The sequence below is a fragment of the Bufo bufo genome, chromosome 1 (genome assembly GCF_905171765.1).
Source record: "Bufo bufo chromosome 1, aBufBuf1.1, whole genome shotgun sequence".
Lineage (NCBI taxonomy): Eukaryota > Metazoa > Chordata > Amphibia > Anura > Bufonidae > Bufo > Bufo bufo.
The window spans coordinates 263,354,263-263,373,445 of NC_053389.1; the positions used below are offsets into that span (position 1 = coordinate 263,354,263).

General features: G+C 44.9%; 1 protein-coding gene across 2 annotated transcripts in view; it reads right to left on the reverse strand.

The window, feature by feature from the left end:
* EFCAB6 (EF-hand calcium binding domain 6) overlaps positions 1-19,183 on the reverse strand; it is a 180,030-nt gene that overhangs the window by 54,092 nt on the left and 106,755 nt on the right. For both annotated transcript variants that reach the window (XM_040439180.1, XM_040439181.1), the window contains 6 exons: positions 18,068-18,139; positions 13,662-13,822; positions 12,887-13,057; positions 11,728-11,899; positions 6,917-7,031; positions 5,146-5,279 (listed from right to left, as the gene is read on the reverse strand). In XM_040439180.1, coding sequence (XP_040295114.1) covers positions 5,146-5,279; positions 6,917-7,031; positions 11,728-11,899; positions 12,887-13,057; positions 13,662-13,822; positions 18,068-18,139 — 825 coding nt within the window. The remainder of the gene's footprint in view (positions 1-5,145; positions 5,280-6,916; positions 7,032-11,727; positions 11,900-12,886; positions 13,058-13,661; positions 13,823-18,067; positions 18,140-19,183) is intronic.

Sequence of the window (19,183 nt, forward strand, 5' to 3'; positions counted from 1 at the left end):
GGGCCTCGACATTGCTGGGGAGTCTGAAATTCTGAAATGACCATGTCATGATCTGACCATGACGAAACCACATGCCTAGTATAAGACATGGAGGGAAGAAGAGAGGTGGATGCTAGTATCATGTCAATCCTTGAGTACAGTTGATGAGCCGGAGAATAATAAGTGTAGCTTCTTTGGGAACCATTATGTTCCCTCCAGGTGTCAGCTAGGGACAGGGATTGGAGGACTTGACTAATCTTAGTAGTCTGTGTCGTCGGTCGTGGTATTGTTGGTGGATTAGTACGATCTAATACAGGATGAATGGTAAAATTGAAATCCCCACACCATATTAACTTATTGAACGTGAGGCTATCAATCACCTTGCTCATTTTCATAAAGAAAGCGATAGGGTCATCTGTCGGGGCGTAGGTATTGACCAGACAAAGTGAGTCTTCTCCATAGGTCCCTATAAGAATTACATACCTCCCTTCTGGGTCAATACATGTCTGAGTGATAGAAAAAGGGAAGGAGTTTTTTATCAGGATAATTACTCCCCGACATTTTGAAGTAAATGATGAGGAATAAAATCTAGTGTATTGTGGGTGAAAATGTTTCGGATGAGACGTAGGTGTAAAATGCGTTTCCTGCAAGCAGATGACGTCGGGCACATGTTTAAGATACGATAAGAAAGCTGTCTTTCTCTTCTGAGGAGAATTCAAGCCCCTCACATTATGGGAGAGTAGTTTACACATAATGGAGAGGGGAGAAATGAGTATAGCTTAAAAATGAGTGCCCGACGTCAACCGCTCCCACGAATAGTTGCATCCCCGAAACCCTGTATATCAGCATATATAAGGTAGTAACCCCGTTTAAAGATTCCAAGAGTGAGATAACATTACAAATAAACCGCAAATAATTGTAGAAAAAACAAAGAAAATAAACTGAGCTATCGAGCCCAGAACAAAGAGCATTAGCAAAAGGGATATGCGGACAGAGAGATAACCTTACATAGGCCAACCTCCCTATCCCATAACTCCCCAAGGTTAGGGACAACATGATAATCCGAATCATCGAAACCCTGCAATAACAAAACTGGCCTCATATGATCCTGAGATTAAGTAAAAAGAGTCCCCGAAACAACCTACTATAGAAAATTTGGTTAATACCGGCAACAGCTTATAAAGTTCAGGAGGTCTTCGTCCTGCTCGGACCACCGGAGGCCAGAGGAACCCTGGTCCAGACTCTCGCCAGTCTCTGGGGCTTCAGTGAGGAAGATGAAGTGGCTTGAACTTCGCAGGGGATTCCTGCTCGCTGTAGTGCATCCATACCTTCATCTGGTGAGTGGATCGTGTGCATGCGAGAGTTCAGTTGGAATGATAGGTTGAAGGGAAAACCCCATCGATATTGGATCTGTGCCTTTTGTAGGGCCTGAGTGACCGGCCTCATCTCACGGCGTCTGCGAAGTGTGGATGGTGCTAGATCCGCGTAGAGGTGGACCGACGTCGGGAGACCGGGTAGGGTAGTTAGTTCCCTTGCAGCTGCCAGGATTTTATCCCTCGTCTCCGGGTGATGAAATTTAAGGATGATATCTCTCGGGAGGTCCCCAGTGTGTGGTTTCCCTAGAGCCCTGTGGACTCTATCCATTTTAAAGGAACTAGAATCTGCCTGAGGTAGCAGAGCAGTAAACAAAGTGGTGAGAGTGGATTGTAAATCACTATAGGTCTCAGGGAGGCCTCTGACCCGTAGATTTCCCCTTCTGGACCTGTTCTCAAGGTCCTCTATTTTAAGTTCCAGCTCCGCAAGCTGGGTTGAGTGACTGTTGATGTCCTCCTTATCATGGTCCAATGCATCGGCCATGTCGTTCGCCCTTGTTTCTAAATCCGAGACCCTGTTGCCCAGGTCCAGTATTTGGTGGGAAAATTCAGAGACGGCTTGTGACAATTCTGCCTTAAATAAGGCTGCAATATTCTTATATAGGTCATCCTGACCTGTACCGTGCTCTGATCTGTCCGGTGAGGGCTCACCTCCATCCAAAGACTCGGGACTAGCAGGGGCTGGTGTTGCGTCCGCCATGACAGTTTGTCTGGTCTGCCGGAATAACTCCGGTAAGGTCTGCGTTGAGGCAGGAGTACCCGGGATTCTCGACCTTCCTTTAGTGCGGGTCATTTTCGGGGTTCTTTGCATTGGGTTTGAGGCGTGTTGGAGCCCGGTAAAAGGCGCTATGATCAGGGTAAAGTCGATGAGCGGAGCGGAGCTCACGGAAGCATGACCTGTCCGCAAGCCGCGCGCATGCGCCCCTCTTGGCCCAATTTTAGTGCAAACTGCTGTATCTTAGGCCATGGCCCGATTTCCCTCCATGCCATTTTCGCACCAGAAATGTGCAAAATTTTGATACCTCACACTCCACATTCTAGGCACAATCACATTAGTAAATTTGGGCCATTGTGTCTTAAAGGGGTTATACCATGAGAAGCATTTAACTCCTATGATTACTGGGACCCCACCAGAATGAGGGCCCTGAGCCCCTGTTCCATACTGGTGACCAGTGCACATTCATACTCCTCTAGAAAAGGGGCTAGTGATCTAGAGATCAGTGAGGGTCCCAGCAATCATACATTTATCCCCTATGATCAGTGGGACTCCCACCAGAATGGGGATCCTGAGCCCATGTTCCATACGGGTGACCAGTGCACATTCATACTCCTCTAGAACAGGGGCTAGTGATCTAGAGCAGTGTTTCCCAACCAGTGTGCCTCCAGCTGTTGCAAAACTACAACTCCCAGCATGCCCGGACAGCCTTTGGCTGTGCGGGCATGCTGGGAGGTGTAGTTTTGCAACAGCTGGAGGCACACTGGTTGGGAAACACTGATCTAGAGATCAGTGAGGGTCCCAGCAATCATACATTTATTCCCTATGATCAGTGGGACTCCCACCAGAATGGGGATCCTGAGCCCATGTTCCATACGGGTGACCAGTGCACATTCATACTCCTCTAGAAAAGGGGCTAGTGATCTAGTAATCAGTGAGGTCCCAGCAATCATACATTTATCCAATATGATCAGTGGGACTCCCACCAGAATGGGGGCCCTGAGCCCCTGTTCCATACTGGTGACCAGTGCACATTCATACTCCTCTAGAACAGGGGCTAGTGATCTAGAGATCAGTGAGGGTCCCAGCAATCATACATTTATCCCCTATGATCAGTGGGACTCCCACCAGAATGGCGGTCCTGAGCCCATGTTCCATACTGGTGACCAGTGCACATTCATACTCCTCTAGAACAGGGGCTAGTGATCTAGAGATCAGTGAGGGTCCCAGCAATCATACATTTATCCCCTATGATCAGTGGGACTCCCACCAGAATGGGGATCCTGAGCCCATGTTCCATACGGGTGACCAGTGCACATTCATACTCCTCTAGAACAGGGGCTAGTGATCTAGTGATCAGTGAGGGTCCCAGCAATCATACATTTATCCCCTATGATAAGTGGGACCCCAGCAGAATGGGGGCCCTGAGCCCCTGTTCCATACTGGTGACCAGTGCACATTCATACTCCTCTAGAACAGGGGCTAGTGATCTAGAGATCAGTGAGGGTCCCAGCAATCATACATTTATCCCCTATGATCAGTGGGACTCCCACCAGAATGGGGATCCTGAGCCCATGTTCCATACGGGTGACCAGTGCACATTCATACTCCTCTAGAACAGGGGCTAGTGATCTAGTGATCAGTGAGGGTCCCAGCAATCATACATTTATCCCCTATGATCAGTGGGACCCCAGCAGAATGGGGGCCCTGAGCCCCTGTTCCATACTGGTGACCAGTGCACATTCATACTCCTCTAGAACAGGGACTAGTGAACTAGAGATCAGTGAGGGTCCCAGCAATCATACATTTATCCCCTATGATCAGTGGGACTCCCACCAGAATGGGGATCCTGAGCCCCTGTTCCATACGGGTGACCAGTGCACATTCATACTCCTCTAGAACAGGGGCTAGTGATCTAGAGATCAGTGAGGGTCCCAGCAATCATACATTTATCCCCTATGATCAGTGGGACTCCCACCAGAATGGGGATCCTGAGCCCATGTTCCATACGGGTGACCAGTGCACATTCATACTCCTCTAGAACAGGGGCTAGTGATCTAGAGATCAGTGAGGGTCCCAGCAATCATACATTTATCCCCTATGATCAGTGGGACTCCCACCAGAATGTGGATCCTGAGCCCATGTTCCATACGGGTGACCAGTGCACATTCATACTCCTCTAGAACAGGGGCTAGTGATCTAGAGATCAGTGAGGGTCCCAGCAATCATACATTTATCCCCTATGATCAGTGGGACTCCAACCAGAATGGGGGCCCTGAGCCCCTGTTCCATACTGGTGACCAGTGCACATTCATACTCCTCTAGAAAAGGGGCTAGTGATCTAGTAATCAGTGAGGTCCCAGCAATCATACATTTATCCCCTATGATCAGTGGGACTCCCACCAGAATGGGGGTCCTGAACCCCTGTTCCATACGGGTGACCAGTGCACATTAATACTCCTCTAGAACAGGGGCTAGTGATCTAGAGATCAGTGAGGGTCCCAGCAATCATACATTTATCCCCTATGATCAGTTGGACCCCAGCAGAATGGGGGCCCTGAGCCCCTGTTCCATACTGGTGACCAGTGCACATTCATACTCCTCTAGAACAGGGGCTAGTGATCTAGAGATCAGTGAGGGTCCCAGCGATCATACTTTTATCACCTATCTTGTGGATAGGTGATAAATGTGTTCTCATAGGACAACCAGTTTAATTCTACATCCCTTGGGACAACTTTCCACGGAGATGCTGCTCCATAAAACCCCTATGGGAGATACAGATACAGATGCTGCATAATCAGATAGTCAACACAAAAGCCCTTTTGATGATGCATGAAAGCTGTGTATTTATATGGACTCTATATGGGAGATTTATCAAAATTGGTCTAAAGGAAACCTGGCTTAGTTGCCCATAGCAACCAATCAAATTCCACCTTTCACTTTCTAAAGGAGCCCTGGAAAATGACAGGTGGAATCTGATTGGTTGCTTAACCAGTTCTACTTTACACCAGTTTTGATAAATCTCCTTCTATAGGTCCAGGACCACATTAGTTTCCTATATTATACATTCGCACTTACCCCATATCCTTCTCTTAATTTATCCAACAACTGGCTGAGACACTCTTCTGCCGTCATGTAGTGACACTTGGTCTTATTCACTCGATGATTAGGACTATTATGTAACTTCTCCCCAGGTCCATCTCCTGATGGGACTGAAAATGAAATACAGTACATTCAGTTAAAGGGGTATTATGTGAAGTTACCCCCTACCCACACAGCGCTGTATAAATGGAGCGGCTGTGAGCATGCTTGACTGGCCTCTCCGTTCATTTTAGGGGGCTCCACGGGGTACAGGGTCCGATCTAATAGCTATCCCCTGCCCCGTGGATAGGGGATAACTTGAAATAACCAGAATACCTCTTTCAATTCTCACAAATATAAAAAATGGACAAAATGGACAAAGACTCTTTGGTCTCTTTGTTCACCATTTTAATAGGATTTTACATGGTAGCATCTAATGGCTATTACCTGCATAACATATATTTTCCCACACCATGGGATTAAAGGAACTGAAAATCAAAGGAATTACGGTAAAATGTAAAGGGATATTCCCATCAGGGACATTTATGGCATATTGATATGCCCTAAATGTCTGATGCAGATCTGACCTCTAGGACCGGCTCCTATATCAAACACGTGATTTCCGAAAATAGCCAAGCTGGCTCGGCTATATTCGAAAGTCCAATAGAAGTGAAGGGAGGGGTGACACCACTTGTGAAGCTTGCTCTCCATTCAGTACTAGCCAAATGCTCTCACTTGCCTATTATAAGTGGTCCCATAACAGTGAATGGCGAGATGTTACCTGCACCTATCAGACATTTATGGCAAATCCTATAGATTAGCCATTTATGTCCCAGATGGAACAATTTGTTGCTAAATTAATTTTCAGTATTACTATTCCTATTATTTTTTGCTTGCACTTGTCCTTGGTGCTCTTGCTAATCTGTGCTGCGGGGGATGGCTGCTGAAGAAGCTCAGTCTACTTCTCCCTCTGGCAGCTGACAGGATAGACCCTTCTTAGTCCCCTTGCACATACTGCCATGCTACTGTAGAGGCGCGGAGCCTTCCCTGACAAGCATGGCAGAAAGTAACTTCCTTTGCTGCTCTTTCAGAGACCTTGCTGTGAGGATAGTGACTGAGCATGTGTGTCCACCAGCACTGAGCTCAATTGATGGACGTGCACACAGCTAGTCACAATTTTTCATTGGATCAATTTTAATAACACAAAAGTGCCAAACATTGCTCATTTTTATGACCTTTTCACTGAAGCTGATATTGGTGGGACATGAGGTTGTGCCATGAAAAATATTCTACGTTTTTTAAAACCTACATCTGGATCGGAATACTTCTGTCATGGCATTTAATTAAACATTTAGTATAGCCGCTGAGCTATTCAATGTATTTGTAGACCACCACCTGCTGTTTGCTCTTTTCATTATTTCTTGTCCACCTCGCTGAGGTGGTCATACACGCACAGTTTACACCTTCCACGGGCACTAGCCATATCTTCTGTTAGAAGGAAAGAGCAGCAGAAAGGACACTCCCCTGAGAAAGAACACGTCCCCTGAGCTAACAGTAGGAGCCATGAATGTGGAGATCTCTGGTTCCATGTGAGGTACAGGGCTGGTCCTAGCTTTATTAGAAATAGTTATGCACTATATGTCCAATGTCCTTTAGGGACTCGTTACTGTAACATTATGTGATTATTAGAGTTACCCTTTAATAGATTTTTCTTATTACATTTCACATAGGCACCAATAACAGGGCTGCTATAAATAAGGAACTGTACCTTCGAATAATGACACGAAATCCAGATAACTAAGGCCTTCCTTTGTAAATCCCAACTTTTCAGTTAAGTCAATAAATTGTTCCTCATCTAGATGCAGCTCGTGATCCTGCAAAACCTGCGGAAAGAAGACGTACACATTCAGATACACGTGGCGACTGCGGATGTGTCAATCGCGAGGGTGCAAATTGTCAGATAATAGACAGAGCAGCTCAGGAATTTACAGCACGGCGATGTACGGGTTAAAGGATTTCCAAGGGTCTTAATGAATGGCACACGCTCTCTAAGGAGACAGAGGAGAAGGCAAAAAAATGTATAAAAAATACCGCCACAGGGAACAACAAAATCCGTAACTTTATTTTTTTTCTTTCAAAAGTTTTCTATGGGTCTCGTGAGTAAAATATCTCCTTCTCCTGGGAAGAAACGACTTATGTAACGAGGACTTGACAGATGAAATGTAATGAATTATTTCGGGAGACTTAACTGGTTGAATGACAGCAGCCATCCAAAATGAACATTTTCATCTCTTCGATACTTGACAGCAGGGGAATGTTTTTTTCCGTTTTCTTTACCCCAACAAATCTTTACGCGTTGCTAATTTAGTCATAAATAATTTAAATTGGAGCACACATATGTACAGGCTTATGCTCCGTGCAGGTAAATATGCAAATCTAGTACCTAACGCGGCTCCAAAAATAAACACGTTTCAATAAATCCTCCATTATTTCACGCTGTTAGGCTGGGTTGGCTTTAGCTAAAATATAGTTATTATAGCATCCATTTTTTATGCCATCAATTAGAGTTGACTTGAGATGAGAAATCTGCACTTAACATTTAAAGGAACCCATCAGTTTTTACAGAGAAATGTGAAAAATTAGCTCCAGTAGTGGTTTGTCAGCTATAACCCCCGCCAACGCAGCTTCCAAGTGCCATGGGGCCCGGCAGACATCTTATAACAGAATTGAGAGCTTCCAAACCCTTAAAGGGGTTGTCCGGGAATACATCATTTCTACCAGGTGCCAGCGGCCTGCCTCCCCTACTGAGAGGATCAGAATTACCTGTTCCCCGCTCGCCATCTTCTAGGCCGGAGTTTGTTTTCTTCCTCCCCAGCATGGGCATACTGGTTGTCACGAGGGTCAGCCTTGGGGATATGTGACCTACAGTATGCTATCACTTATGGCACATTACATGATAAACTGTAACAGCAGTCATAATGGTTCTCACCAGGGTTAGCCATGTGACCTATGCTTTCACTTATGGCACTTTAACCTGATAAACCATAATGGAGGTCATACTGGTCGTCACCAGGGCCAGCTTTGGGGATGTGTGACCTATGCTGTCACTTATGGCACACTACATGATAAATCGTAACAGCGGTCATAGTGGTTGTCACCAGGGCCAGCCTTGGGGATGTGTGACCTATACGGTCACTTCAGCCACATTACATGACAAACCACAACGGCGCTCATATCGATTGTCACCAGGGCTAGACTTGAGGATGTGTGACCTGAATGCTGTCACTTATGATTTATCATGTAATATGGCATAACAGTGGTCATAGTGGTTGTCACCAGGGTCAGCCCTGAGGCTGTGTGACCTACTGTATACAGTCACTTAAGCCACATTACATGACAAACCACAACAGCGCTCATAGTGGTTGTCACCAGGGCCAGCCTTGAGGCTGTGTGACCTACCGTATACAGTCACTTATACCATATTACATGACAAATCGCAACAGTGGTCATAGTGGTTGTCACCAAGGTCAGCCCTGAGGCTGTGTGACCTACCGTATACAGTCACTTAAGCCACATTACATGACAAACCACAACAGCGCTCATAGTGGTTGTCACCAGGGCCAGCCTTGAGGATGTGTGACCAATGCTGTCACTTAAGCCACATTACTTGTCATTACTAAAGAGGGTGCCACTGGCAATGACACTTTGCACCCCTGATCTCACACTTGGAGCTTAAACCTATGGAAAGATACCAGCTTTAGGGTACATTCACACAACCGTATTTTTGGCTCCGCATCCGTTCCGCAATTTTGCGGAACGGTTGCGGACCCATTCATTTCAATGGGGCCGCAAAAGATGCGGACGACACACATGTGGTGTCCGCATCCGTAGATCGGTTCCGCGGCCCTGCAAAAAAGATAGAGCATATCCTATTCTTTTCTATCATAGGGCCGGCTACATTCACACGGCCGGTATCCGTGTTTTGCGGATCCGCAATTTGCAGACCGCAAAACACATACGGTCGTGTGAATGTAGCTTTATTCTGTTTACTGACTAGGCAGTGTTATTTGGGCACTTTATCATGCAGTGTTGTTTTCAGGAATATTTTCTTATTATGAAAAAGATACAATTCTAAAATGCGATCTAGAACGTTTGCAGTAATTGGGAGAAAATCGCCCTTTTTTTCACGGCGTTAGAATTTAATGTGGCAGACCGATCATCTACTGTGCTTTTTTTTTTTTGCAGCAAGTGTTAATTGCAAAGTGTGTAAAGAGGATGATTTGTGGCTCGTGGGGCTACAAGAAGTGCTAACAGAATGAGAAATGTCTCATTAGCAACTTGACGCTGCGCTCGTTGTGCTGAGAAGTCTCGCAGCACAACAGACTGAGCCTTTCTTTCATCAGTGCAAGCCCCGAGTCAACCTGCAATCATCATCATGTAACATTTCACCATTAAATGGATTTGACATATGATAGGCCAATGAGAATTACACGGGGAGAGGGGGGGATGACTCACCCCAATCAGTCCTTTCTTGAAAGGTTTGTATACCCCCATTATATATTATACCGCCACAGACTTGACTGGCAATACAAAGCAGAGTTATACTGGAAGAGTATGTCACACTTAAAGGGAACCTGTCACCTCCCAAAACCATCCCAAGCCGCCAGCAGCGTGTTTCCGACGATAATTTTCTTCCTGATGGCCGATGCGGCTAAAGCTCAGAAAACGTCCTTTTATCCCCTGCCCGGCGCGCTTCTCTAGTCATGCTTGAAGTCAAGGGGGCAGCGGCCTGCTTGCTTCAAGTCACGGTAACCACGCCCCCTTCGCTGTGACTGACAGCTGGGGCAGGGAAGGGGGCGTGGTTATCTTGACTTGAAGCAAGCAGGCCGCTGCCCCCTGGACTTCAAGCATGACTAGAGAAGCGCGCCGGGCAGGGGATAAAAGGATGTTTTCTGAGCTTTAGCCGCATCGGCCTTCAGGAAGAAAATTATCGCCGGAAACACGTTGCTGGCTACTGTCAGGTACTGCTTTAGAGGCAAAAAAGCCAGAACAAATTTCTGTGTGTAGTTTTTTGCTTCAATGTGTCCCCTTGGTGCGGTTTCTAATCTGTGCAGCTGGGGGCAGGCACTGAACAGAATCAGTCTTCTTCTCAGGTATTCCATGGCAGAAAGCTCTTTCTATTGGTGAACTCAGGATCACTTTGCAGAGGACATTGACTGAGAATGCAAGGGCACCAGCATTCTGCTCATTACTTAGCGTGCACGTGGCTATTTCTCTGGACACTAGGTGGCACCATACTATACAAATAAGTAACATCACTGGATCGTTTTTTTTTCTAACAGCATATTTAACGGGGGCACAACCCCCGCCACCATCATAGACAGACTAAGCAGATAACCTCCGCATAGACAGTGGCAGCAGAGTGTGCCTAGGAAAATACGATTCTGGATTCTGGATGTATAATACGCATGCACCATGGTTGGTATGCCCATGGTTTGGGTTATCTCCTCTATTCGGAAAGACACCAGGCAGGGAACTTACTTCTGGTTGTGCAACTTCTGGCCAACATTTACCTAATGACTTTGAATAATTGATCTATTAAGACACAAATACACCGGTACGATATGTGATTAGAACTATTAGTGGGTAAAATTACACCCACTAAACAGCCACCAAACAGGGAGCTTAAAGGGGTTGTCCACCTGTTCTTCCTGATGATCTATCCCTTGGATAGGTCATCAGCATCTGATCTGCGGGGGTCCTGGGTGTCGGACCCTGGTCAGCTGTTTAAGAAGACAACGGCACCACAGCCTTCTTGCTGCTTCACGCAGGCCAGTGACATCACAAATGTGTCACGTGGCCTGGGTGCAAATCAGCGCCATTCACTTCAATGGGGAGCTTCATTTTTCCATCACATTATACACAGTTTGTTTTCATGGTTATGACCACCCTGCAATCCAGCAGCGGTGGTCGTGGTTGCACACTAAAGGAAAAAGTTCCAGCCTATGTGCGCTCCCACAGTCTCACCCACCAGAGAGGCCGGTGTCTTTTCTATAATGTGCAAGCACGGCCACCACTAATGGATGGCAGGGTGGTCATAACCCCTGGGAACAAGCAGTGTATAATGTGATGAAAACATGAATGAAGCCAGTAAAGGAGGCAGTATGGACAATCACAATACATTAGTAAGTGGCTGGTATTAACTACATGATAAATGCCATTTGCTGAAGTGCCACAGCCCCTTTAATCTTATGCAGGAATAGCCCGACACATACAGATGTAGTAGAGTTAACACTCATGCTTTATGAGACGTGTTATCTAAACTAAATGCGTTAAGCAAACACCTTCAATTGCTTTTAAATGGCTTTTGTTTCAAGATAACTCAAATTTCTTAACTCATCGCGTTAAGCGTTTGAGTGTTAACCCTGCTACATCTGTATACACTAGCTCTCACTGGAAGCTGTGACGGCAGACCTGTTGGTTAAAACTTTCCAGAAATGCATATAAATTAGGGGGAGTCATTGAATGTGATTTTCCGGTTCCAGGGCTATCAATACACTAGTACAAGGCTGTGCTTACCTTCCTAAAATCTTTTTGGGTGATTTTTCCATTTGGTTGCTTGTTGCAGGCAAGAAAACTTTCCTTGAGGGAAAACTCATGTTTGGTGACACAGTCCTTTAACTTGTCGATCACCTCATCCACAGTAATCTTCCTGATCAGATTGCTGGCTTGGTTTTCAATCTCTCTCATTCTTGAAATAAAGTCAAATGTAGGTTAGTTTGGGTCATAAAGGCTGTTTTCACACTTAAAGGGAACCCGTCACCATGAAAGTGCAATGTACGCTACAGGCAGCATGTTTTAGAGCAGGAGGAGCCGAGCAGATTGATATTTTATGGGAAAAGATTCAGTATAACTTGTATTTTATAAATATATAAATTTCTGCTCATTCTGGGCCTTCAAGTCAAGGAGGCGGTGCTATCAGTGATTGACAGCCTTCCCTCTAGGACTGTGTATACAGAGATAGCTGTCAATCACTGATAGGACCGCCTCCTGGACTACAAAGCCCAGAATGAGCAGGGATATAAATTAATGAAATATAAGTTATACTGAATCTTTTCCCATAAAACTATCTATCAATCTGCTCAGCTCCTCCTGCTCTATAACTGCTGCCTGCACATCAGACACCACGTTCTATGTGACAGGTTCCCTTAAACATTGATGGAATTAAAGTGGTTTTCTATCCCAACATTGATGGCATATTACTAGGATATGGCACAAAAGTCAGATATCTGCAGGTCCCACCTTAGAGACCCGCTCCTATCTCAAGAACTGGGCCCTTGAAGTCAAGGAGAGCACAACGTCCACTCCATTCATTACTATGGGACTTCCGAAAATAGTCGATAGACCGCACTCGGCTATTTTCGGAAGTCCTATAGCAGTGGATGAAGAGAAAGCTACACAACAACAACCATGTCTCCATTCACCATTAGGGTACTGCTGGAGAAGAGCTTAGCTAGGGGGAGCATGGAGTACTGCTCCTTTTATATTGATATTAGTCTATCCTCAGGAGAGGCCATCGATATCGGATTGGTGGTCCCCGAACCTCTGTTGATCAGCCGCTCTGCAGTGGCTACAAGGTAGGACGTTTGCATCAGAACTACAGCTCCGTCCATTGTGTGTAGGAAATGGATCACTTTATTACAGGTAATACATCATAATCTCACTAGGTATTAATTACCTGTCTGAATGATCAAACTGCCTCAACTCTTCTTGGAACTGGTTCCTTTCTAAAATGTCAGTGCTTATGCCATTGATGTCCCCAGCGCAAGAGACAGACACTCCCAGGTCACGGAAAAACTGGATGAACGGGACGCAATCAGAGGAGCCATAATTGTATTGATCGAAAATCCTAAAAAGGATAAAATAAATCATATTTTCTGTAATCTCCTGAAAATATCAGCAAAATACCCGCAGACTATGGTCCCCACAGATTTTCCTATTAAAACTTAAATATTTTAGTAAATATTCCCTATGTATTCCTCATGAAGTAACAATTCTGGATTATCTTTTCTTAGTGCTGTTCTTCTGTTATTCCTTATAGAAAGCAGAATCTAATAGGCAGACCGCCTATCCGCAAAAAAAAAAACGAACGGACACGAAACAAACAGCGTTCGTGTGCATGTAGCCTTACTGTTCTTTTTTTCATTCCCATTAGGCCTCATGCACACGACCGTTGTGTATTTTGCGGTCTGCATCTTTTGCGGCCCCTTTGAAGTGAATGGGTCCGCATCCAAGCCGCAAAAACTGCGTCTCGGATGCGGACCAAAGCAACGGTCGTGTGCATGAGACCTTACTCATTATTTTTCAACATATTATATGTACCCACAAAAGGACCCACAATAACAAGCCATAATACGTCTACGTCCTTAGAAATATGAAATAGTTGTAGTGATAAAAATACAAAAAAATTAAATAAAAAATATGGTGGGGATGAAAAGTGTTACATGCCGTACATCTGGAAGTGATCCTCTGACACTGAGGGACAGTATGACTGAAGGATTCTTTTCAGCTGGCCCCTGCTGACGATCCCCGATCCTTTAGTGTCACATGCCTGGACAGCTTTGGAAAGGTCTTTCCAGTGTGTAGTAATGTTGTCTCGGAGAATGCTTTCTACCTGTAATAAAAAAAAAAAAAAGTGCAAAATGTTACAGCAGATACTTTAATACAACTGTAGTAAATCCATGCGTGATGGTATATACACGGAATTTACTAATCTGGAATGTGAAATTCCAGACAGTCCGATAATCCGGGACAGAAAATCAATGCAATGTAATGTTGAATTTCACAAGATCGGAAGCAGAATACTACAGGGCAAGAGAAAAAGATACAATGATATTAGCTCATTTTGCAAGTTTTACTGTGAATTGCAGTGATTCAGCAATGCCGTTATTGCCTGTGTGTCCAATAGCTGAATCATAAAATCGTGGCAATTCACAGTAAAAACCTCGTACGGTTCTAAAAACCAGGGGCGGACTGGCCTAAGCGGAAACTTCCCGGTGGGCTGATGCCCAGGGTGGTGGCTGAGCCTTCTTTGCAACCACCAGCTATGGTTAGTAATGATCTGACGCTCAACTGTATTGCCATCCTTAGGTAACTGGAGTAGGAGGACAGAATGTGGCAGCTGGGGAGGTATTTTGTGCTCCTGGGGAAGTATTTTGTGTTGCACTGTGGTATTTGGTTCTGCAGGGGTGGTATAATGTGCCTTAATAGGCCCCGCCTACCTCTGCTGACACTGCCTTCTGTCAGTTTGGGTCCCACTACTAAATAGGGCCACTTTTATTTTTATTTTGAATCATGTGAATGTACCCTTACTGTTTTGTAGAGGTCATCTTATTTTGGGACAAAGCTGCAATACTTGCACTGCTGTTATATATAGTATGGTACCTGTAGTATGAATAAGAGGCCGATCATGGGAATACAGAGAGTTGGACGCCTAAGTATGTAAATTGATGTCCTAGTCAAAGGATAGGTCATCAGTGGATAACCCCTTTAATAGCAGCTCAGGAAAGATGGCCGATCTCATAATCATGTATATAGGTGAGAGTCACTTGTCATTTCCAGTATGATGTTCCCACTGGGGTTGTCACTACACGACGCTGAGGGCAACATACTAGCGCTGCCAGGTTCCCTTTCAATAGGGGCATCTATAAGACAAAGGATTAGACCCCCAGGTCTACAGAGAACTGGAATTTGGGGGCTTTGGTCATTTTTTTACTTTTTCTGAAGATGGGGACAAAGGGGTGACGACCACAGATGGCCTAAAACCCACTCACAAGATCTGACCAGTAATACCGCAGATTAACCTACAAAGTCACATGGCCACTAACAATATGTTAATAGAAGCGCAGGTTTGTGGGTAAAACTGCAGTATAACCAGCAACAGAGTGCGGTCATCTAACGGGCTAGGCAGTGGACGGGGTCTTCGCTGCCTTTACTGTCCAATGTGTTCCGAAGCCCTCACCAATCAGAGATCACGTCTAACCCTTTAAGGGAATCTTCTAAATGCCTATACCTAAAAGCGTTACTGTCGTTCCTGTGTTTTGTTTTGTTTTCAATTTTAAGTTCTCTATTGGGAGGAATTTTCTATAAAATACCCATTTATGATAATATTTGGTAACAGGTAATTAAAAGAAATCACTGTTTTTAGCCAAGAAGAAGTTGTTGCAATGGAATGAAACTTTATAGGGGCGGTTTATGCAGAAAGCGTCGGTCTTCATACCCCCTGCGCCGCCAGAGGATGCGCCTAGTTTATGAGGAGGTGCATGCCTTGTTATAAATTAGGTGCATCCTTCGTAAATCTGTGCGCCTAAATAGAAATCTACGACAGTTCAGAGCTGCCGTAGATTTTTTAGTTTCATTTTGCACCGGAAAACTGGCGTAAATGAAGATTAATTTGTTGCGGGCGGCTGAACACGCCCCTTTTCATCCTTACCACGCCCCCTTTCCAAAAAAAAACTAAACGAAAGTCGCAGGTAAAAAGTCCCAAACACATAATTTGCATCTTTTTGAAGCCCCTTTTCAGCCGCAAGGGAGATGATTAATCTCCGCCTGAATATAATGATGATATATATAAGTGAAGTGAAGTTCCAATATTAGCGAAAGGAAAAGTTTATTGTAGAAAACTGTACAATTGAAAGGAGGCTGTAGTACCTGTTGGGCAACGTCTAGCCAGGATACAAGATGAGATACAGAAGGGCATGGAGGCATACAGGTTCTGTACGGTATCCTGTGGCACATTAGCCCACAGACCTGTAGATGCTGCACACCCGTAAGCTGGTGTCCCAGTTAGGGCTCATGCACACGCCAGTATTTTGCGTTCAGTATACTGGCCGTTTTTTTAGTTCAGTATGCGGTACATATACTGAACCATTCATTTCAATGGTTCAGCAAAAAAAACAGAAGTGTCTCCGTGTGCATTCCGTTTCAGTATTTCCGTACCGTGAAAAGACAGAACATGTCCTATTCTTGTCCGCAAATGACGCTGCTTGGCTCTATTCGAGTCAATGGGTCCGCAAAAAAAACGGAACACATACGGAAATGCATCCGTATGTCTTTCGTATCCGTTCCGTTTTTGCTGAACCATCTATTGAAAATGTTATGCCCAGTCCAATTTTTTCTAGGTAATTACTGTATCCTGTATATGGCATACGGAAAAACGGAACGGAAAAACGAAAGGAAACGGAAGCACAACGGAAACAAAAAACAGAACAACGGATCCGTAAAAAACGGACCGAAAAACACTGAAAAAGCCATACGGTCATGTGCATGAGCCCTTAGTCCCATATATACTTGACTGGTGATAAATCTGGCAATCGGGCAGGCCAAGGATGTGTGCAGTTTTGTGTTTTTATTGTAGTTTTGTGTTTTGCAATATTAAAGGCATAATAGGCACATTTTGTCTACAGAATAATAAGACAATATTAGCAAATACTATTATATATTATTATGGATATCATTATATTATATTCCTACTATTGTGTCACGCCTGTTCATATTAGGTTCCTTTCACATCTGTGGCATGGCTTCCGTCATAAATAGAATCCACAATGCAGTGCCAGATCCAATACATACTATGCCCTAATGGTGTCCAAAAGACCCTACTAACCCAAAATGTGGTTCGTCTGTTCTGCTGAGGTGTCCATCATGCAACCCTTTCATATTTCCGAGACTACACTTCAGACAGGTTAAAAAAAGCAGATCTCATTTTCCACTTTACTGTATTACTGTAATATCAGTAGTAAGGCTCAAGCACACGAGCGTGTGTGCCCCGCGCTCGTATTCCGGACCTTACCCAGCAAGTCTGCAATATACGGGCACCGGCTATGTGCACTACGTATCACTGATGCGTATCCACTGACTTGAATCTGTCCACAATCCTCAAGATACGGAGTGGTGCGGAGCAGAGGCACGGATCAAAATCCCCCACGAAAGCGCTGCGAAGCGCTTCCACTGGATTTCGCACCGCGCCTCCGCACCGCAAAAAAAATTGAACATATACAATTTTTTTGGCGGCGCAGACCATCTCTTGCGGATCGTAGACCCACTCAAGTCAATGGGTCCGCAAACGGCGTGCTATTTCTGGGCCGCAATATGTGTGTGCAATACTCGTGTGCATGCGCCTGTAGGCACAGAGTTACTAAGAAAAGCTTGCTGCCTGAGCCAAGATAGGAAGCATTCACACTGATAACAATAAAGGGAACGCTGTAGACAAATGACACACAGTACAGCTAGGAAGCAGGACAAAAAAAAGCAAAAATAAAAACAAACTGAAAAAAGCCAAATGCCATGGATAGCGCATATTCCACTGTGCTCAGCCGTTACTGTCTTTGTTCCTTAAACTGAAGTGACACCCATATTGTAAACTGCAAAGTGTTAACTGGTGACACGCAGATTAGTATGACGTTTCCATGTAAATTGCTCTACAATCTAGCTATATTTTTTAACAACATCGTCGTACCGTTTATTACCATCAGCAAGGCAGCCAGATGAGATCCGAGCTATTAAATAAGAATTAATTTAATCAGCCAGCCGGTCCCAACTTTTACATTCCAAAGTATGCGAATTGCTTTTGGAAATGCATAAAATCCACTAAAATCTGAAGCTATTGTTGTGCATTCCAGTCTGACATAAAAAAAGGGGAGCGCCTGCGGAGCAAGGGACTAGAGTACGCCGCGCCGCGCTACCAGTTCAGTCAATGCACAATATACATGTTCTATCAGAACAACTCGAACGTTTCCTGTGATAACAATGTACGCCATCCATCCTACTGTACTCTAAAAATGGACGCCCTGCCCAGAGACGGCATTCTGCACAGATTCTCGCAGCCACGTGGAAGGGTGTTTCCTGTAAGTTCACTTACTGTATCCACCGACAGCACAACTGGAGTCTCCTTTGCAGGTTGTCTTGTGTTATTTAACCATTTGTGACCTGTCTGATGAAAAGAAACATACATGCTATTAAAATGCAGGTATAATAGACTCCGCAATTCTGACTTTAGAGTTTTGGGGTTATTTGCGCAAAAACGTTGCATTATTTAGCATTTTTCACAACTCCAGTGAGTGGTAAAGAGGACACGGTTAGCTTGTGGAGGCTGATTTAAGACAGACTTTATAAACCTCTCAAGACCGAAGTGCTAGGCGTGTCTATGGGGCTATTCACGTAGCCGTTTTTTTTTTAACGGCCAGTAAATAGCGGCCAGACGGACCCTATTAAAATCAAAAGGGCCCGGTTTTAACGACCTTTAAAAAAACTAACGCAATACGGCCGTTAAAAGGAGATAAATGGCCAGAAAATGGATGCACACACTCGTGGCAATGAAAATGGCAATGAAAAAATGACAGTCATGTGAATCTAGCCTAAGTTCCATTCACACGTCCGCAGTGTTTTGCGGATCCGCAAAACACCAGGCCGGCACCCCAATAGAAATGTATATTCTTGTCCGCAGCTGCAGACCAGAAGTTCAGGGGCCGCGGACCGGAAATGCGAATGCGGACAGCACACTGTGTGCTGTCCGCATCTTTTCCGGCCCCATTGAAAATGAATGGGTCCGGATCCGTTCTGCAACGTTGCGGAACGGATCTGGATCCATTTTACGGAAGTGTGAATGGACCCTTAGACTTAGGGCCCTGACACACATGAATTGCTCTGGCATTTTAGCCCATCACTAAAAAAAACGCCATAGAAAAAGCTTGAGTGTTTTCTACACCACCTTATTGTGTCCTTAAAGAGGTTTCCCCAGTGAATAATTTCCTTAAAAATTGTGTCAGAATGAGTTAAAAAATGACAATCATCACTCACCTCAGCGATCCCTCGCCACTGACATTCTGATACTGGTCCAGTCCTCAATGCTCTTCACTTCTTAGACTTGGGCTCAACAACAAGGAGTGACCCGCCTTAGCCACTGATTGCCTGAGCGGGTAGTCCAAGCCATTTCCTGTGTGTGGAGCCCAAGACAAGGAAGTGGAGAGGATCACAT